The sequence below is a fragment of the Mirounga angustirostris genome, unplaced genomic scaffold (assembly GCF_029215605.1).
Source record: "Mirounga angustirostris isolate CCGP_5_RB_7025 unplaced genomic scaffold, mMirAng1.0.hap1 SCAF_9, whole genome shotgun sequence".
NCBI classification, from domain to species: Eukaryota; Metazoa; Chordata; class Mammalia; order Carnivora; family Phocidae; genus Mirounga; species Mirounga angustirostris.
In genome coordinates, this window is record NW_026991717.1 from 11,701,175 (window position 1) to 11,723,451 (window position 22,277).

The 22,277-nt window shown below is 49.0% G+C and overlaps 1 protein-coding gene across 4 annotated transcripts in view; it reads left to right on the forward strand.

The window, feature by feature from the left end:
* ST8SIA2 (ST8 alpha-N-acetyl-neuraminide alpha-2,8-sialyltransferase 2) overlaps nucleotides 1–8,502 on the forward strand; it is a 67,003-nt gene extending 58,501 nt beyond the window's left edge. For 2 of the 4 annotated variants that reach the window (XM_064569937.1, XM_045899467.3), the window contains one exon: nucleotides 4,029–8,502. In XM_064569937.1, the coding sequence (XP_064426007.1) occupies nucleotides 4,029–4,314 (286 nt within the window). In that variant the 3' untranslated portion in view covers nucleotides 4,315–8,502. The remainder of the gene's footprint in view (nucleotides 1–4,028) is intronic. The other 2 variants (XR_010404844.1, XR_010404843.1) reach the window with 2 other exon arrangements.
* Nucleotides 8,503–22,277: the final 13,775 nt, after the last annotated feature.

The following is a 22,277-nucleotide window of genomic DNA, read 5'->3' on the forward strand; positions in this document are numbered from 1 at the left end:
CGTGGTTTAGCACAACAGAAGCTGATTTCTCGCTCATGCAAAGTGTGAGAGGCAGAAGAGAAGGTTGGCCCCCAAGGGACACACTTCCTGTCACAGCCTATTGGCCAGAACTGGTCGCGTGACCCCAGCCCCATTGCAAGGGATGCTGGGAGGTGTAGGCAGGCACATGGAGTGTTTGCTGAGCGCTTCTGTCCCTGCCACAGTGCCCTGGCTGCCCCATGCATGCAGCCAGGTGCCTCTGAACCCCCTCCAGGAGTGTGAGGCACGGCTCCTGCTCCCGGGGAAATGCCCACTCTGTTCTGTGTGGGAGGCCAACCCGTACAATCGTGAATTATCAGGCAGGATTGATAAGCACAACAGGAGAAGTAGAAGCAAATTTCATGGTAATGGGTGGAAGTGATTACCTCAGCATGAACTAGGAAGAAGAGGGTGGGACAAAAGGAACATTTCCAGGAAGATGTAATGCATGTGCTTAGTTTTGCGGGGGAAGGGGAAGGAGGAAAGTCACATCTGCAGGCAGGGCACAGCCCGCGTCCGTGTAACCTCAGACCTCCTACAGATCAAATTCTTCCCTCCCCGTCTCTGAGCACAGCACTGATGTCCTGAAAAGAAATTCATTTCCGAAAGCCTTCCCACGCTAAGGCCTTACAATCAGAAAATAAACAAACCACAAATCCCTAATACGGCATTTGTGACCGGTGTTAGGACTTGAATTTGCTCAGGGAGCAAACAGCGCTATGCTCTCAGGCAGGGACACTGCGGTGGCTTGCACTTCCCTGGGGAGGGTCAACAGCCGCTAAAGCTGGCTCATGCCAGGCGCGACCCTCCCAGAATCGCCATGGGGTGGAAAAGGCCCAAGAACCAGGAGTGGGGAGGCTAGGCTGCGTTTTATCTAAGCCCTGTCTAACCAGCTGCGGGAGGAGCGCCTCTGCTCGGGCCTGTCTGCCTGGACTCCCACGTTTTCCTCTGGAACCTGAAACAAGAGGACACGTTCAACCTAGGAGGCCCATGGATCACCCACAGATATGGTCTGTTGACTCACACAACAGGGCCTCAGATGATGTTTTAAAACTTTTTTTAATTAGTTGCCAACATTCAAAAATGTGGAGAAATTGCATAAAAATCCCCATCTCTGATACACACTTTGGCCCTACTATACTGGACAATAATAAAACTGTCTACCCCTTTAGATGCCACAGTCCCACCACTCCCTGTTGCCTTGGCAACCCTGAGGCCAGGCATTGGTTTTCCCTACACATATCCCAGCTCTCAGCTCACTCAGTTACATCCCCTGCCAGGCCACTGGGCTACACAAGTTCCCCGGGCACAATAATCTTTAAAACTTGACAACTATTCCTGAGGCTTACTCTTTTCCCTTATTTTCTCTAAATATACCTCATTCTTAGCAGAACCACCCACCAGTGAGAGCAGGACTTCTTAGCCTTGGCTACACATTTGAATGACTGGGGGAGGTTTTAAAAATCCCAGTGTCCAGCCTGCACCCAGAGGTTGCACTCAGGATCGGTCCTCTAAAGCTCCAGGTGGTTCAGTGTACAGCCTAGGCCAAGAAGCATTGAGTCAGAACCAAAAATACAATGGACTAGCTTAGGAGGGGGGTGAGCTCCCCATTATCGGAGTTGGTAAGCCAAGGTGGATGAGCACTTCGCAAGGATGTGTGGGGCGATCCAAACATCAGCTGCTACTCTCCTGGGATTCTTCCCTCCTTCCACTTCCCTGCCTTTGCCCCTCAGCACCCTCCCAAGCTCAGCTCAGCCCCATTGAACCTACAGTGTGCACGTGATCTAAGAAGGGCACCTTATCTCTTGAGCCTCATCCTCAGCACCACGCACCCCCTAGGCTTTTCCTTATTACTTCCCAATTGTGTTTGTGGTTAATGGAGCCATTGTCTAGCTCCCTGCCTTTGTCCCCTCCATCTGATTCTGGGTTGAAAAATTCAGCCACAGGGAAGTTTCTTGGCCCAGACAGGATGAAATAGGAGGAGATGCAAGCAAAGTGGTCTTCAGCTGACAGGCTTACGACCAAAGACTGGTTGTCTAGAGGCTCTCCTGGAGGTCGGCACAGTGCCCCCGAGAATCATGTTCATAGGATGGGGTGGGGGTCCTTGAAATATGTTTCATTATATCAAATATTACATTATTTACTAAAATTATATGGGTTACTAGGAATCTGTAACCTTGTCTGTTTCAAAGGCTAACACCTCCTCCTCCAAAAAAAAAAAAAGGATTTAAAGTTAACTTTCTGGAATGTCTTGGGGTTTCCTTTTTGGGTCTGCAGAAAGAACCACTTGCAAAAGGAAGGGCATGCTTGATCTTCTAGAAAATATTCCCCCTGCCCACCCAATTTTCCCTAAAAGCACTGCGAAGAATATGAAACAGTTTCAACTTTCAGCAATGTGTAAAAGTTTTGCCTGGCATACTTTTGCTTCTGGCGTGAACGTAATTGGTTCATTTGACTATATAGTCACACCTGTCACTGTGCTGAGGTGTCATCAGGAGCCGAGCTGGGCTTGGGGAGTAGATGTTTCTCACAATGGCAGGTGGAGCAGGTGCGATGAGGCGCACAGAGTTTGAGGACAGAAAAGCACGGCCAATGTCTGGTATGGACCACAGTAGTGAGGAGTTGGTGGTAAGAAATTCCATCTTTCCACCAAGGTGTACGCATTGCATTTAAAGGGATTCAGCTTTTTATGAGAAATAAAGAGGTTAAACCACACATCCCAGTGAGTTCTAAATCCAAGCAGAAGAACCACTGTGGAAAGCCAAAATGGTGGCAAAGAGAATGGACGTTTTCCCGCTTCTGGAGAAACATCTAGATTGTGTTGAAACTTGGAGATGCCCTGGTCTGTGGCCCATCATCGTATAGATGTGAAAAATTAGGTCCAGCAGGGAGAAGTGACCTGCCCAAAAGCATGCAGGTAGCTGTTGACAGAACTTTCACTTGAAACTCAGGTCTAAAAAGTTGGTAGCTCCCCAGACCTCTGTTTCCTAGTCTGTGGAATGGAGACGGGGTCTTCATCACTGCTGTCTTGGTTAAGGTAAACTGAGACCCTCTATGTGCAGAGGTAGCTCAGTGCCTCGCCCAGCACTGGGGTCCGTTAGCCCAATGCCATGCTCTTCCCAATTCTCCATAGCTCCTCTCATTACCCCTGCCAGATTCCTAGGTAGGAAGCGGGAACTCCCATTTCAGAAGGGGATATGCCAAATGCCATGACAGGCCTTGAGAAGAGATCATGGCAGAACCCGGCTTCACTGGGCAGAGCACCGTCTGGTGTCCCCTTAGCTCTCAGGGAAGCCACCCAAGGTCAGAGGTGGGCAACCCGCATCAGAGGGGTGGGGGTCCTGCAGGCAGGGATGGGAAGGAAATCAGATGATGCTCAAGGGACAAGGAAGTCAGTCTCTGCTGGAGTCAGGAATGGTGACATGCAAAGGGAAGCACCATGGGACCCTCCACAAGGGGAAGATGGGGGCACCATGCAAGAGCCACCCCTTTACAGGAGGTCTGCATGCGGCAGCCCAAGCAGCAGGCTGCCACACCCACGTGTGTCATCTGTGGCGCTCTCTCTCTCGTGCTCCCACAGCAGAGGCCAGGAGCATGGCTGCAAAGCCAAAAATATCTACCAGCTGGCTTGTTATAGAAAAAGTTTGCCCGCCCCCACTTTAGATTTCAACAGGCCTGAGCCCAGGTCAAGGTCCTGCCCTTTCTACCTAGGTGACCTCGGGCAAGCCACTTTTGTATCTGAGCCTCATTTCTGCATCTGTACCTACTACCAAGCTCGTCACGTTTCCATAAAAATCATATATGTGAAAATTCACGATGTAGGGAACAGTTCTGTTGCTTAATAAAGGTTGGTAGTCAGTCCCCTGAGAAGGGAACTGGGAATCAGTGGCTGGATTGGTCTCCACCACTCCTGGAGTGGCAGGAGGCAGGCTGCTGGACAGGTTAACATTGTCCTCTTCCTGGAAAGGATGATTCACAAACTCATATTTCTTTTTTTTTTTTTTTTCCAGATACTGGCTGACCAACAAAGTCCACATCAAAAGACCCACCACTGGTCTCTTGATGTACACACTGGCCACACGTTTCTGCAACCAGATCTACCTCTATGGCTTCTGGCCCTTTCCACTAGATCAGAACCAGAACCCCGTCAAGTACCACTATTACGACAGCCTCAAGTATGGCTACACCTCCCAGGCCAGCCCCCACACCATGCCCTTGGAGTTCAAGGCCCTCAAGAGCCTGCATGAGCAGGGGGCTTTGAAACTGACTGTTGGCCAGTGTGATGGGGCCACGTAAGGTGGGCTCCCCGTGGGACTCAGTGGCTCACATTTCCTGCCAGCTACACCACAGGCAGATGGGAGTCGGGGTGGCGCAAACTGTAGAACAAGCAGGCTAGTGGTTTTCTTTGTTAAAGTGTAAAACAGTGACCAGAATATATATATCTATACCTGCATATATATATTGACCTGAGTATTTATAACTGTGTGGTGTTCATCTAGCATTAGGCAGATAAGCCACAGGAAGAAGGTGTGGAGAACCCACCTAAACTGGATTGAGACTCAATCCATCTTTAGGGGCAGAAGGACTCGACATGAAAAGAAGCCAGTCCCATGACTTTGGATGACAAACTGCCTCCTGGGTTGGACAGATCTTTGGGCTCATGGATGAATGGAGAGCCACCTCTTGGCAGCGACCCTGAGCCTCTGAGACACCTGGATTCTGGGTGAGCCAAGACCCAGAGGGGACAACTTGACCCAAGTCTAAAATGGTGCTGTTGACAGAGGAGAGGAGGTTGAGGGGTTCAGCCTGGCAAAGAAGTACAAGGACCTCAAGAAGCAGAGGCCACTTCAGAGGCGTGGGCCTTGTTCCACAAACTTAGAGTTTAACTGTCCGAGGGACGATCCACGGTGGACCCACCTGTCCCAGACAGGCTTCCACAGCTATGAAGAGAAGGCTAGAGAAGTAACCATGAACAGTCTATACTCTGGCTTTGCAAGAACCACCAAGAACCTGGACAGAGCAGGCAGATGACCCTAAAGAGCTGGGGTGTTCCCCTGGCATTTTGGAAAAATTGAGATCTCCCGCTCAGGGGCAGCACTCCACCCCACAATAAGGCAGAAGAGTGTCCAAAACGTGGTGGTTTGGTGGGTGTTCTTTAAAGCGACTAGAGTCCACCAAGGAGGAAGGAACCCTGGGATTTTACCCGCTTGGTTACCCCCTTCCTGCTTTCTTAGAATGTCACATGAGGGACCATACTGTCCCCTTCTGCCACCAGAGAAGCCACAGCAAAAGCTTGAAAGGGCCCTGTCAAGATAAATGTCATCCTTTTTAAAATACATATGATTGCCTTTCTGGGTGCCTCACAGAGCCCCAGAGTGTGAGACCTGAAAGGGTGTTAAGCACCTCGCTTCATTTCTCTGTGACCCCTCTGTTTCCTTTCTGCGTTGTGCACTCGAGGGGCCTCTGCAGCCATTTCTCATCATCTTCCTATCCTGATGGTCACACTAGCTGGCACTGAGCTCCAACATGGAGCTTCTCCAGTCTGCAGGGAGAGGCTCCAGTGTCCACCCCCACCCCCACCTACCCATCCTCCACACAAAGGCAATGATTTTAGAATTTCACAAAATCCTTTTTGCCCCCTATGAAGATTAATAGTGAAGACTTTTTCTTTTTTTAACCCAAAGCCAAATGCAGTATCCAAATACTGGGCATAATCTCCCTGGGGAAATCTGGGCTCCATGCCAATCACTTAGGGGCTGGAATCAGAGGTCACATATAGACAAGCATTAGGCGGCTTGATTTGTTGGATGTATTCCCTTGCCTGATAAATAACACTGTTTTAAAACATATTTGAAAGATAAGTAAAAAACCATTATCTTGAAGGTGAAGGGAGTTAAGAAAAGGAACCGAGATCTGCTCCCAAGCACACGAGACCGGACATAATTAATCAGCGGCAATTCAGACCAGGACGTTTGCTCTAAATTAATGGCTGGCGGGCAGCAAACGGAGGCAGTGGGAGGATGCTCAGAACCATTCACCCCGCACGTGGGTGCTCCAGCTCCAAACCCCAGCTGCGACTGCTCCCCTGCATCTCTTGTGTTTCTTCCCTTGTTGTCCTTCCTGTTCATGCTTCAAGTCTGAGATTTGGGATTTGCATTATAAAATGAATATTTAAAAAAGCAACAGCCCTAACAGCCTCTGTGGGAACTGCATGGTTTGGACTCCCTCGCAAGAAGTGGAAATAATTAGTATCATATTTTACACTTCTCCAGAGCCTTTCATCTTGAGGATCTCACAGGCCCTGGAAGACAGTTAATGTCTGAAGCTGGCAGTGCCCTGGGGAGCAGGTAGAACTGCCTGGGCCTCCTTGGATTAACCAGGGCTTTGGACTCCAGAACGTTCCAGTGGTGAGTCCTGAGGGGAGCTGGGATGGCAGGTCCTGGGGTTGGCCCACGCTCCGTGCACCGGCCGGCAGCCCGCCCTGTGGGGCAGTTCAAGGCCAGAGCTCCATGGAAGAGCTAGTTTTCCTTCTGTCCCATATTGGTCTTGGTTCCTTAAGTAGACACCAGTGGCTGTTGAAGTAGAAGGAGCCCTGAGAACCTGCCCTGGGAAGCCAGGACCATCCGCACCCCTCCGTTCCCCAACTCACAGGTCCTGCGCTGCCCAAATGCACTGACCACCTGATGACAGGGGCAGAAGGACTCGACCCACCCCGTCCTGCTCCTCCACCTGGGCGCACAATCAGGAGGCAGCCTGTCCCCTCTGCCTGTTTAGGGCAGCTAAATGCACAGGCCAGCTAGCCTGGGTGGCCCCGAGGAGTCCCAGCCTGCCCCTTGTCCCTGCCACCCTGGTCCACTGCCCTGTAACTGCAGTGGTCACGGCCGTCCTGGGAGCAGGAGACCCTTCCAGTCACCTCCTGTTGACTGTTAATCAGTCCCCAATCACCCTGCCATCACCCACCCTGGAGCCTCTCAGACCTGCAAGCTCCTCAAGCCCCCAAATAACCACTCCCCTCCATCGGCCACCTCCTTGGCTGAAGAGAAGGAGCCATCTGAAACGCCAGCTCCCCTCCAGATCTCCTGATCCCTTTCCTCCCCACGCCTCTCCTTCCTCCCATTTCTGAGGACGTGACATCCGTCCTCTGGGCAGTGACATTTTCCCACACACCCCAGCCACTCTTCTGCCACCTCTGTCTGTCCTCACTTCCACCAGCACACACTCTTCTCCTCATCCCGGCTCCTGCAGCCTCTTCCCTCCCCTTCCCTGCACCACCAGCCCCGGGAAGGGGTCTCCGATGCTTGCGCTGCCGTCCCCCATGACCTGCCTAGCCTCCATGCTCCAGGGACCTACGATTCATCGCCCTCCATGTTGCTACATCAAAAGACCCCTTGTCGTCACCAAGCTCCCCACATCTCTGGGCTCCACAGCGACCCCTGCTGGACACCCGTCCCCTCCGTGCCCAGGATGCCACGTACTCACAGTGTTTCTCCTCTCTTCCAACGTCTCTTCATCACTTATTTATGTATTTATTTATTTATGTATTTATGATTTATTTATTTCCACCCTTCCCTTGATCTAAAAAGGACCCGAGGTGGGTCAGACCATTATTTCCCTCCCTCCGCCTTGCCCCACCGCACGGACACTCCCTACATTAGTGCCTTCCATTTTGTCCCCACCCCACCTGCTCTAGACTCCATACATCCGAAGCCAAGTTTATCATCTCTGCTTCCCCTTCCTCCACGATCCCCCGTCTTCTTGATAGAATCCCCGTGAGCCTCTCAACCACCCAAGTCTGAGACCCTAAAGTCATCTTCGACTCTTCTCTATGGGTTCCCTTGTCACCCTTCCCCACCAGTGCTGCCCTTGCTTCCCTTGTTTGCACAATTTTAGCAGCGTTCTCTTCCCTACCCCTCCCCGTTTCCCCTCTGGGCATGCTTGCACATCCCCGTCTGTCCTGCACATTCATAGTGATTTTTATCTCTAGCCATTTAGAAAACTTTAAAAGTTCCTGGCCCACAAAATAAGGTACAAATCTCCACCCTGACATTACAGATTACCCAGTAAGGCCCCTTCCTTCTTTACACCCTGCACTGGTCCCTAGAGAATCATCATTTTTGGAAGAGGTGCCTGGTTTTCCTGTCTCTGTGCCTTTGGTCTTGCTGTTCTCATCTCCTTGGACCCTCTCTTCTGTTCCCTTCAAGGCCCATGCAGAAACCACATCTTCCATGAAGCCCTCCCTGATCTACCAACCACTGGGATTTCTCCCTCCGCTGAACCACCGTAGCACTTTATTTGTACCTTTCTCATGGCACTTACCATATTCTGCCTTGTATTATAGTTATTGTGCACTTGTCCTATGACCGTTCTTAGACTGTAAGCTCGCCAAGGGCAGGGACTGTGTTTTATTCATCTGTGTCCATCACAGCACCAGGAGTGGTGCAAAGCACACAGCAGTTGCTTAATAAATGTTTGTTGGATTAAATCCTTAATGCCTGTGGAGGGCTATATAATTAATGAGGTCATTTTGCATCTGTAATGTCATAAGAACCTCCAAAAAAATCACATGAGTTGGGCAGACGCAGAAATCATTATTCCTATTGGATGGGTCATAAAATTGAAGCAAAAAAAACCTGTGTGAAGCCCCATAGTTCACTAGCAAAATTCACACGCCGGTCTTATCCCCACTCCATGGCATCTTCTATTAACCCCTGTGGCTGGGTCACTGTAAATTGGAAACTGACCCCAAGTCTTGGCTGCCATGGGTCTGGGATCACCTTCACAGAGTCAGACAGACCTCAACATGAACCCCAGCTTGTGTGTGCCCATCAACAAAGGCAAAGTTTCCCTCCTTTGGGGGGAGGACAAAAACCATTCAGGTTTTACCAGGCCCAGGGGGTGGAGCTGTGGGACCTCATAAATCATTCCCCTTGCTGTTGTCACGGGGTACAAAGCCATCCGTCCAGATGGCAAAGAGACCAACAGCTCCAAGGGGCTGTTGTTTGATAAATCTCTTCATGCCTAATTAAAGCTCCCCTTCCAGAATGAATGGAACAGGGGCATTTGTTGATGCCGGTCAGATGGGACTCCAGACGTGCGTGCTGCCTCATGAATGCCCTTAATAGCATCCCCAATGACACTGACAGCCTGCCCTAGCCCGCCTGTCTCTCAGCAGCACTGCTGGATGTCATCATTCCTTCCTGTCTTCATTCCCATCCTTCTGCTTCCCCTCCCCAGGGCTCTTCCCTTCGGCATCCACCAGGAGCCCGGTGAGCCTAGGGACCTAGGTGGCAGCTCTTCTTGGGAACCTAAGCCTTGACTGGGGTAATGTGGTGGGATGGCAGGAAGGGAGAGGGTGGGGAGAACTCTGTGCCATCTCTCCAAAAAGCAAAAACACCAGGGTGCTCTGTTCCAGTGGCAGGTTATCCACAACAGAGGGCGGCTGGAGGGGTTTCCATGATTACTATATGGAAGCAATGTTTTTGTTGCCCTTGGGCTTCATGGAGATTCATATCCATCCTTAGTGATCCAGGTGGTGGAGCCAGTTTCCACATACTGTGCATCAAGCCATCCAGCCCGGGATCATCCAGTTTCCAGAATCACCCCGGTTGTGGGTAGCCACAGCCCCACGAAACCACCCAGCGAGATCACTAAACGTCCCTTGTGGCCCTTCTTAGTCTTCCTCACAACATCCCTCCCCTCCCTAGAACCTGGGGTGTGAAATGGGTCACCCGGGGGTTCCAAGGGCTGTGTCAGGAAGGACCCAAATGCTCCAGCCATGACCCCATATTCTAATATTAAAGAGGCTTCTCCAAAACTGACCCAGCAACAGCTGCGAGCAGCCAGTCCTTGGGGAATTAATAGAAAATGAGAGCCCAAGGCCAAGCAGTGGGACCGCTGCCCAGAGGCCTGCATGGACCCCAGCAGTGAAGATCCCAGTGCCAAACACTGAGGTGAGTCACTTCGGAGTTGGCTCCGCAAAACACCCCTTCGATTTGGTGCAAAGCACCTTCATTTCTTAAAATGAGGTTGTCCCAGTAGAGCTGCTCGTCCGAGTCCATGAAGGCACAGCTAGCAAGCAGAATAATTAGCTCTTCATGGAAGTTGGGCTTTGCAATGAGGACCACTCTGCGGGGAGCTGTTTTGCTCAAGGAGAGCCAGCATCGTGTGTTTTCCTTCCAACCAGGGCTTGGCAAGAATGTAACTCACTGTAGTAACAACCGTGGCTACTGGTGCTCAGCAGCAAACTGTCTCCCCGCAAGAGCTCTAGGACAGGCACCAGATGATCTAGAAACCAGTCGACATTGGTGCCATCTCATCTGTAACACGGATAGGACACCTACCCACCTCCTTCACAGAGTTACCGTGAAAATGCAGATAAAGAATGGGGGAGAGAGAGAGACGCTGGGTGGGAAGGAGGTTCAGGGCCATAAAGCAAATCAAGCGCATACAGCTGTGAGTTTGCAGGACTGTCCCCATGCCATTGCCCTGCCTAAACACATTAGTGGCTTTCCTTTGCTCTTGGAAGAAAATGCTTACGTTTGCTTGAAAGCTCCTCCCCTCTGGTTCACTACATTCCAGCCACACCGGCCCTTTTGCTTTTCCTCAAACTTTCTAGCCTCATTCTAGTCTCGGGGCCTTTGCACGTGCTGTTCCCTCTGCCTGGAAAGCTGCTTCTCCTGCTCCTTGCAAGCTGCCTCCTGCTCATCGTTCAAGTTTCATATTGCATGTCACCTCCTGGGGAGTCCATCCGTGGTCTCCCTGAGCTAATTACTCTCTATTACCTTTCACATGATCCTGCTAGCTGGCCTATATAAACTATCTGACTTATCTCATTTATTTTGTAGTTCTCAGCCCCGTTTTGCTCAAGGAGAGCCAGCCTTGTGCTTTTTCCTTCCAACAAGGGCTTGGCAAGAATGTAACTCACTGTAGTAACAACTGTGGCTACTGGCGCTCAGCAGCAACCTGTCTCCCCGCAGGAGCTCTGGGACAGGCACCAGATGATCCAGAAGCCTGCACGCAGGAGCAGCAACACGTGAAAGACCCTGATGCCCAGGCCACACTCCCTGCACCTCTTCCTTCCAGGCAGCTTCCCTCGGGCCTCTGGATGGAGGTCGTTCCTTTGTTTCCGGCTTCTGGGGTTTTCCTTCTTTGATTTCAAGCTTGGCTCTGTTTCGTCCGATTGGTTCTGCTGATGCTGCTGATGGGTCAGTCACCTCCAGGATTTGGGCTTTTTCTGTGTGCTTGCAACAGGAGAAAAGGCCTGGCATTGCCTGCCTCCCCTTCCAAAACGTAAGCTCCTGGAGGATCGGGCCCCACCTGGCAGGTTCGCTGAAGCACCCCCAGCCCCTGGAATGGTGCCTGGCACACAGTAGGCACTTAATAAACTCCTGATGCCTGAATGAAAGTACGGGCATGGGTGCTTTAAGGGAGACATGCACCCCATTGACCCCCAGAGTGGGGAGGACTCCTATCTCATGGAAAGAACACCTCCTGAAGAGGGGCAGGGGTTGCTCCCTTGTGCTCTGCTAAGCCCTGCATTCTGGGCCCCGTGCTTCCTGGAACATTTATCCTTACAACAGCCCTGTGAGCTTCACTGCCCCCATTTTTATAGATCAGAATACCTAGGTTCTCAGAGGCTCAAAATTTGCTCAAGATGCCAAAGTTCATGAGCGGTTGGTTTGATGCCCAAGCCAACACTTAGCACCAGTCCCCCAAAACTCTACTACGTGGTCATAGGGTGAACCCACATACAGGAGGCTGACTCCTCACAAGCTGCTGCTCCCATTGGCCCTTCCCATTGGCAGATCTGCTACAGACCCAGCACACACTCGCGCACCAATGTCAGTTGTTAAAAATACTTCCTTGCCAGTTGGTTAAGAGCTACTGCGCTGAGCCCCCCACCTCCCCCGAGAAGGCCATGCTCCAACACCATGACCAGAGTACATTCTGACTGGCCAGGACCCCTCTGAGTTCATAACTATTTCACACATCACCCCCTGCTCCCAGACCCTCCAGACAAGCGGGCGGTTTGAGCATCTGAACCAAAGGGCAAGACACCAGAGCCTCATCTCAATGCTGTGTTCCTGGTAGCCAGGCCTGAGGAAGTGGCTGGCTTTCCCCACTTTTGTTTTCCATGGACACATCCTTGGACCCAGAGCAGATGTCCTGTGCAACTCACGTGAGTACAGATTGCAAATTCAATTGTGGAAGCATCGAGAAGCATCTTAGAGCAATCAGCCCGGGCTGGTCATGAGAAATGATTGCCTCGAAGAGTATCTGTGAGGTGCAAGTGGAGGGAGGGAGATGGGCCAGGGACAGAGAGAGCAGCAGAGGACCCAAAAAGGCAGGCACATTCACTGAACACTCACTGAGTGCTTTACATGACGAATTCATTTCATCCTCACCGAGGTCCCCTGCGGGTGAACATTATGATCCTCCCCACTTCACCGATGAGGAAACTAAGTCTCAAAGGGTTTATTAACTTGCCCAAGGTCAAAAAGCTAGGAAGAGGTCGAGCTAGGATTTGAACTTAAGCCCACATGTTCCAAAGTGGTACAGGAAGCCCTTCAACTTCACCTTGATCGGCATAGGTCAGTGCGCTGGGGGCTGCATTAGCCTCATCGCTGAGCAATGCGGCGGCTTCCCACAGGGGCCATGCCCACACCAGTCCCAGCCACCGGCCCCTCTTCGCCCCCAGCTGCCGCCATCAGGCCCACTGAGTGGAAACGCTCATTCATGCAGGGACAGTGACAGGCTCTGGCTGCACGGCCTCGGGGCCTGGGGCTGCAGCTGCTACCTTTTGAACTTGGAGAGGAAGCTGAGACTGAATATGTCCCTCTGCACACGCCGGGCCACTTGGCCCAGTGTCTGGGGATGAGATAGGGAACAGCCAAGCCACAGGCTGCTAGGAAAACGTGGAAGCACCCTCTGGCAGAGGCCAGCCTGGAAAGAAGTGAAAGTGAGCAGAGGACAGAGTGAATGAGAAAAGAGTGGGAACAGAACAGATAGAGCGTGCGAAAGGTCATGGCACTTTCCTGTGAACTCTGCCAGATGTCACCAGTTGTCCTAGTCAAGCCTCTTGCTCCAACAGCCTGCCTCAAACCTACATATTCGCTCGAGGCTGGGTTACAGCAGAGAAGGGACCTCCAGGCCTCCTTTAGGGCACTGAGGAAACCGAGGGACCCCAGGTGACCCATGCCCCAAACTTTCCTCCACCGCATCCTATCTGAGCAACCTGGGTCCAGCCACTTCACCTCCCATCTCTGTTTCCCCATCAGCAAACTGAGAATTTGCCTGCTTGGATGCTCCTGTGACTAAGCCTGACCAGGCGCCTTGAGTCCTTCGCCCCCAGAAGGCTAGCCATGCGTGGTAACTCGCTGCCTTCTCCGAGCAGCTCAGGCCAAGGGGGCGAAGACTTGTCTGTGATGAGTTCTGGTTCAACCTGGCTCTGTAGCTGTTGCAGAAGTGAGTGGTAAGACTTGGCATGCAGTAGGTGCCTAATAATGAATGAATATCTGTTGAGAGAATGAATGCTTTCCAGTTTCCTGAAACCACTTCTCTCCAGCTACTCAGCAGATGGGCTCCCCAGCCTTGGTTTTCATTCCTGAACAAAAGAGATACATTCCTCTGCCTTCCTCTGCCTGAGAGTCACAGCTAGGATCATAGTAGAGCAGCAGATAACTAGGGGTTTTGAGTGCCATTTGGCACCCCTAAATTCCCTCCCCACTACACACCAGAAGAGGCCTTTGCCTGAGTGGCTTGGTGTCCCTGCAACAAGACCTTGACTCAAGTACTTTTAGGACCTGCCATTTGTTGAGTTGTCTATCATGTGCCTGCCGCTACATTGGGCACTTTGCCCTCTGGGGTCAATAGTATTATCCCCATTTTATGGATAAGGAAGCCAAGACCCACAGCCTATCAGATGGTTAATATGGCAGAGCTGGGATCTAACTCAGAGGGAGAATTCCTTCTAGGAATCTCTCCCTGCCTAATCTACGCAGCAGTTTGAGCTCATTCATGCATGCATGCATGCCCCCCTTTACTCATTCATCTCTTCACCCACTTAAGAAACACTGTGGGGTGGGGGGACACCTAGATGGCTCAGTCGTTAAGTATCTGCCTTCAGCTCAGGTCATGATCTCAGAGTCCTGGGATCAAGCCCCACATCAAGCTCCCTGCTCAGGGGGGAGCCTGCTTCTCCTTCTCTCTCGTGCGCTCTCTCTCAAATAAATAAATAAAATCTTTTGAAACAAACAAACAAACAAACACTGGGGAGTTCTGTCTGGGTGCCATGGCACATGAACAGCCTGTCCTCGCTTCCGAAGGGCTCGCAGTCCGGTGGTGGGAGTGGCGGAGGGAGGGCAGACACAAGGCGCAGCGCTGTAAGGACAGGTGTAATGGGAAGGAGCAGATTGCCCGGGGACAACAGAGAGAAAAGAGTGAGAAATTCTGTTTACAGGAGGGCACACCAGGGAGAAGGACCCCAGGAGGGGTGGCTTGCAGAGGAGGCGGCATTTGAATTCTTATCATAGGCGACTGTTCCCCTGGCTCCAGCCCACCCAAGTCAGCTCCTTCCTCTCCCGCTTGTCCGTCCTCCCTGTGACGCCTTTTACTCCAGCACGGCAGTGGAACTTTGAAACATGCCCTAGGGACTGAGTCCGTGTGCCTGTGAAGAAAACTCTCCTTTCCTCTACAGACACAAGAACCACAAGGGGAGTGAGGGCTGGCACACTCGGTTCCCTTCTTCCCCATACCCTCAATCTTGGTGACCCTTCAGCTCAGGGGCCGTGGGGGTAGTCCACATACATAGCAAACAGCCCCCACCAGTGAGCTCACCAACAGGAACAGGGCAAGGAGAGGTGCTTAAGCATGTCTGCTTCTAGGTGTTCATTCGATATCAGACACACTGAGAGGCAGCAGTGAACTAGCACTGCTCTGGGCACTGTGGGAGACAGAGTCCCTGAGGCTGGAAGCTCAGGTCTGATGGAAGGAACAATTATGCACAACCAATGGCAGAATGAAATAAAAGGGAAACACCAGCCCAAGTCATTGGGAGATTCAGAGCCAACTTTACAGAGGAGATGATAGATGAGCTGAGCCTTGAGGAATGAGAAGGATTTTGATAGTTGGATGTTGACTTTCTTGATGATCCCCTCTGGGATGGTTCCCCCCTCCTCTGCACCAGCGAGGGACAGGGGAAGGTTCAGGCAGCCGACTGCCACACTGCTGCCAATCCCACCAATTTACAAAAGCCACCAAGGGAATAAGCCCTGCTGCCACCTGTCCAGCCTCCCCTCTAGGTCGAAATGCCACCCCAGGTGAGGTTACCTGCATGAGACCCTTGCTCTGTAGGTAACGGTCTCTGCCATGCTAGGAAAGGACAGGCAGGTGCCCACTCAAAATGCTCCAAGACCTGCAGTGGCAGCTTATTTCCAAGTCCACCCCCCTGCCCTCATCCTTTTCCCACTTCACCTTCTTCCAAGGTGCGGCTGGTAAGACCCCAGCGTCCCACTTCTATTCACAGCCTCCTTAGTCTGTTTGCAGTTCTTCTCACTGTAACACCAGTCATCGGCCCAGTCCTCAAGCAAATGCTACAGCTTCCCAGGAGTGCTGGCAACTAGGCAGGTCACTGAGGCACAGATTTGCTTTCTCCTGATCTTTCTCAGGGAAGATAGAAGCCTCTTGCTGCTCACCAGTGGAAGTCAAATGGATAGAAAGGAGGAGCTAAGGATGAAAGTAGTGGCAGCTCCATAGATCACTGAGATGGGTGAGCAGGATCCTGCACTTTTTCTTCAGCCCTGGAGAAAAAAAGGACCTGGATATGAGAAGCAGCTTCAGCACCTAATGATGTCATCAGTCGGGATCCCACCAAGCTCACCAGAATCTCCAGGAAACATGGCATCCTATCCCGAATGAGGATGTTACTCTTACCCTGCTCATGAGCATGAAGGATATGTGACAAGGTCCTATATCTGAGCTTTCCACCTAAATGAAGAAGAGGCAGACGGCAGGAATAACTGGGGCCCAGTAAATAGTGGGGCACCTCACAATTTGCTAACAAGACGATCTACCCCAATCATATCTGGAAGTAGGGGTAGAGGACGGAAGAGAAGCCCATTCTACAATGTGGCACATTTTCCAAAATATTTAAGATAATAAGCTGACATGACAATCATTAAGACTGATGAAAAGATGCAAGAAGGAGCGAAGTGAAATCAAGATATAGAGACACATGGTTAAGTGGTGGCATTTAGCTGGTGCTTACGACCTCACACCCAACAATGCAGGTGCCAACAGGGCTCATCCCTGCTTTCAGTCCCAAAGGGACACATGAGCTACACTTCTGTCTGCAACAGATGGTGACTTTGAACTCAGCCTATTTAAAAACAGTATGCACAGGAACGCCTAGGTGGCTCAGTCAGTCAAGCATCCAACTCTCTGTCTCAGCTCAGGTCTTGATCTCTGGGTCGTGAGTTTGAGCTCTGCATTGGGCTCCACACTGGGTGTGGAGTCTGCTTTTAAATAAATAAATAAATAAATAAATAAATAAATAAATAAATAAATAAATAAATAAATAAAACAGCATGCACAATGTGGGGGTCTAGCCATTCTCAAGAGCTGGGGGACAAAGAGGAGCCTTTCCTGCTTTTGACTCAAGCATTGTCCTTGCCGATCATGAAAGAGAATTTTAAAAACAGTGGGACTTCTGTTATGGAATTACAATAAGGTTTCCCAGGAAAACACTGGGTCATAAACTAGATTCAAACCAAACGTTTCCTCCTGCCTGTGTCAGAGGTGGGAAGCTGGCCTAGATAGCTCTATAACTCCAGTCCATGGTTCTTATGCTTAACACAGGGAAGCTGTCACCAGAGCTTAACTCAGAAGGGCCTGAGCTGTATGCCAGAGGACCAGATAATGTCAGACGTTCACACATAAATCTGTATATAGGGGCCAGGCCCAAGATGACTCATATGTACCCAGAGTATGTTTAAAAGCAGAGTTGACTAACGGAGTCCCTACCATCTTCTAAACACTATACCAGGGTTGAGAGGCCAAACCCCAAGCACAAAGCATGTGTTTGTCCTCCCTTTGAAAAGCACAAATAATCACCCATTTCTACTGGAGACAAAATAAGGCCTATGAGAGCCTATTCCAGGCTATACCTTCAATATAGTGTGCCTGTGTTCCACAGACATCCCCTTGAAATCTCCTTTCATTCTGCCATATTCTCCAAGAAAAAAAAACAACAACAACATAAATTACAATGTGTTTCTGGAAATAAGGTCTTTTATAACTCCCTATAAAGAGAACAAAGTGGGCTCTCATCAGGCTTCCAATAAACCATCAAATAAACTCTTAAAACATTAAGAGATGCTGTGCCTCTTCTAAGTTGAAAAAGTCTATGATAAAGCCACAATATACTATTCTTCACACCCTGAAGGTTTATGGGACCAGAGTCACAGCACAACAGTTTCGGGGCGTGAGGGCATATGTGGTGGGTGAATTTGTGTTCCACGTGGTGAAAAAGAAAACTCCCTCTCCACATTCAGTGGTCCTACTCTACCAAGCTTCTTTGAATTAACTATGGTCTGTCATCTACAAAAATGCTCCAAAGCTAAGATACCTACTTATCACCCTTACTAAAGAGAAGGAAGACATGGTGCATAAAATGCCGTTTTGCTTCCTGAATGGGAGTAGGACAGAGCTGCCCCAAGTTCCAATGAAAACAACTTGAAATGATAAGATGTATAGAAGATTGTAGATACTATCATTTGTCAAGAAAGGGAGTTTTATAAAAATTGTGAGAATAGGTCTTCTGCATAAAGATGGGGATTGAAAGCATCCATTTACTTCAACTTACGTTAGTTACCCTATTAAAATGATTTTTTTTAAAGATTTTATTTATTTATTCATGAGAGACAGAGAGAGAGAGAGAGGCAGAGGGAGAAGCAGTCTCCCAAGGAGCAGGGAGCCCGATGTGGGACTCGATCCCAGGACCCTGAGATCATGACCTGAGCCGAAGGCAGATGCTCAACCATCTGAGCCACCCAGGCGCCCCTAAAATGATTTTTAAAAAAGGATACAAATCTGCTGGCACATAAATAATGGGAGAGAAAACAAGAAATTTGGAAGATGAAACGCAGATGGATGAATGGGAACTGACTTAACAATGTTGTAAGCTGGCAGCAGGAAAGGCGGCACCAAGGGCCATGAATGTGGAGATGAAGATGAGGGTAAAAACAGGAAAATTCCCTCTGGGAAACTGGGTGATGGCTCCTCACACACCTAACACTGCAGAAGATAAAACCAAAAAACTGTGGATACCAGGCAGAGGTATAGGACAGACGGACTGAGTGACTCTAAGCATATTAAATGCTGAGGTTCCCCCCGACACACACACACCATTTTAGCTTTCTTTATCCTTCCAGAGCATTGGCTACAAGGATTCACTCTATAGGTAAGAGATTAGGAGGACTTCTTTGGGAATCTGACTAGCTCAAGCCAGATCACTGTGTACTGGAGCCCATAGTCAAAAAGCTTGTGGCAAAGGCAGAGATTGTCAACATGCATTCCATCTGCTCTCCCATATTTTCCAACCCACTTGCAATGAGGCAGAACCTAATTCTAACTATATCTGGCCAATTGACTATAGGCAGAAGTGGCACAGTACTTCTGGAATAAGACATACAAGAACCAGCACACACACAACCATCTGGCTGTCTTTTCCTGTACTAGGGTGCCCAGAGAGACAACATGACCCAGATGAAGCAACTACAGAACAATGGAACCTCCATCAAACTGGGTCCCTTAGTGTGGAGCAGAGTTCTAAAGCAATCTTCACTGAGTATGTTGTGTTAAGTCACTGAGAACTGGAGATTGTTTCCAAACATAAGTCTATGGGAGCTCCCCTCTACTTGCTAAATGGGATACTGCTCAATTCATAAATTGCTTAATAAAGCCAGTTAGATCTTCAAATTCAAAAAAAAAAAACCATAAGCATAGTCTCTCATGACTAACACAAAGCCACGCGCACACACACACACACACGAGTTTTCAAATGCTCTTTTGGTTTGCAGTGCTAAAATATGAACACTGAAGATCACCAGACATCTGGTCCATCATCCTTCCAATTATACTTCTTGGGTAAAGTCTCCAGACCAAATCTCCTCTTCACATCTATTCAACTCATGGAAAATCCACAACATTGACTCCCAGCATCCCCCATCCTCCCAGCTGTGATGCCTCAATCTATAACTTAATCTTTATTCCATAATCTGTAATTCCAACATTTATCAGGCCACAGTCCACTGTGTCCCCCAATTCCAGAGAAGAACAGCATTTTGGGTGGTCCTCCAGAGGCTGCTCTCACTTCTGCCTCCTCTCTGCTGTGGTGTGTGCATTAGTATGGGGCAGGTCACATCACCTACCAACAACTCTCCCCCAAAATATCCTCTCTTTCCAATTGCCATTTTCAACAATTCTATACCCTTGAGATGGGTGATGGGCTAAGGATCAGGACCTGGTTTTAGGTCACCCCCTTGGCAAGTCTTACATGGTTGTGTAGCTCCTGGCTTTGGATTGCAAGAGTGCATGGCTGCTTTTGTTTTGTTCTTGGCCTGTGACATCCCAGCTAAAAGAGAGGCAGGGGTGCCTGGATGGCTCAGTCAGTTGAGCATCTGAGTCTTGGTTTCAGCTCAAGTCATAATCTCAGGATTGAGAGACCGAGCCCCATGTCGGGCTCCTCACTCAGCGGGGAGTCTGCTTGAGGTTCTCTCTGTCTCTCCCAATGCCCTTCCCCTACTTATGCTCTCTCACTCTCTCTATCTCTCTCAAATAAATAAATAAATAAATCCTTTTTTAAAAAGAGAGAGAAATTTGAATTTTAATACATTGTTACAGGTAATGGTTCAGGCAGCTTGCCTGAAAGCCCATCCTACTGGGTCAAGCAATCTCAGGGGCCTAGATTTCTCAAAGGTCAATCTCTAAGAACCCAGAAAATAGACATTTGGTAACTCAAGGGCCATGATTATGGCTTATCAAAACCTAAAGAGCTGCAAGAAGATATGGGCCACACCTTGGTGATCTGAAAAACGATGAGATTCCATTATCTGCCACTTGCTTTTTGTTTACAATCTCATTAAAATCAGAATTCCAGATTAGTTGCATCTGTGTTTCTGTGACATCAAATAGTCTGTTGTTAGAACTGTTCCCTAGCTCAGGAGTAAAACTTCACAGCAATGGGCAGAAGGACATAGGGGTTTGTATATAGGCAGTCCTCATATTAGAGAATGGTTTGAAGCTCAAGCACCCTTCTTCAGTCACTAAGAGGTTTCCAAATGGTGCCCAGTCTTCATAAGGTCAATTGTTGAAAAAACTCAATCATAGTTACATAATTACAAAATGTTATTGCTGGAAAGGACTTTAGAGACATTCAATTCTGAACCAAATAAGTGGTGACCATGCTCACTCTCAGGTCCGAGGCTCTCAGCAAACATCGAATTGATTTTACCACTGTGCACACTAAGCCCAGCTTCAGCCAATACCCACCAGTGCAAGATGGCATGAGAGATGAAATTTATTTGCCATTGCCAATTCTACCTAATTCCCTTATTTTTTTATTATAAAGATTTTTATTTATTCGAGAGAGAGAGCATGAGTGGGAGTCAGGGGAGCAGAGGGAGAGGGAGAAGCAGACTTCCCACTGAGCAGGGTGCCCAACATGGGACTCAGTCCAGGACCCCAGGATCATGACCTGAACCAAAAGCAGACGCTTAACCGACTGAGCCACCCAGGCTCCCCTAATACTCTTATTTTATAGGTGAAGAACATAATCCTAGCACTTGCTCAAAGTCACACAGTTAGTCAACAGCAAGAAAAGACCAGACTCTTTTTTCAATGTTCTTTCAACCACTTCAACCTAGGTAAACAGGAAAATGAGCCCTTCCCCCTTACTACCTGTCTTCTGTTCCTCCTGTCAAGTTCTCTCTAAACACTCAAGGCTTATTCTAGTTGTACATATGATCCAGATGCCATATTTACCAGTCTCTCTTGAGCCGCAGTACTTCTGCTTTTCCATTCTGAGATCCCCCCAAGAAGCATCAAGTTAAATTCAAATGGGTTTGAAAGGACCAAAACAATTTAACTCATTGTTTATAGAGTCTCCAGACCTTAACAAAAAGTCAAATGTTATGCTTTCGAGTTAAAAGTTCTAACATATTCCTGGAAAAGTAAAAATGGAATACTTCCAAGTGCCATATTATGGATGCACTAAACTCTTAGAACTGATTTCATTTGAGGTTTTGAGTTTCAAAGGGGCCAAAGAAAACAAAAACCATCTCTTCAGACTCTCAGCATCTTTCTGAATCTTTTCCAAATGAATTTGTCTACCTCGGTCCAGAATAGAAAGTGCTTATGGGTTAGAGGTGACCAGCAATGCAGAGGTAGAGAAATAGTGCATTCTATTCTTGGATTGCATATTACTGTTCCATATGGGGGGGGGCAAGCCAAAACATATGGCATTCCATCTGCAAGATGGGGCTGGCTGGCTCCCATGAATGGCTTTTAATGTGAGTAGATTCAGCCTGATTTGGTCTGCCTCCAAAGGAGAAGAAAAACCAGTGATTCAAATATTGTGTAAAGGCATTGAAATTAATGGCACAAAACAAGACTCATTTGTATTCCACCTAATTTAAAAGATGTCTGCTTGGTGTAAAGTAATGAATTAGTTACGGGGGTGTTTTGACTGAATGTTCAACATTCTCCTTGAAGGAATAAATGCCTTTTTTCCTTCTCTCAAGCCACTCTCTGTTATTTTGTGCTGTTTCCCCCAGGAAATCTGCTAAGAATTTTGGCTTCTATAACCAGCCAGATTTGACGAAGTTCACAACACCGGGCACAGCTGATCCTGTTTCAACTCCCCAAGACCAGGTTGGGAGAGAGGATTCAAGAAGATGTTCTTTTAAAAGCTGCCTAATGAGGAGTTGAGTTCAAGACCGCAGTATAGGAAGATCCTGAACTCACTCTTTCCCATGGATAAAATAAATGTACAACTACGTATGGAAAAATTTCCTCTGAAAAAGACCAGAAAACTGAATGAACAGAGCATCCACAACAAAGGACAAAAAGGATGGTATCGGACAGGTAGGAGAGATAAAGAACGGTTCCCACACAAAAAAACAAAAACAAAAACCACATCCCAGACATAGCAATCCACAATTGGGAGGGATCTCAAAAATACAGAACTTCATCCTGAGGAGTGA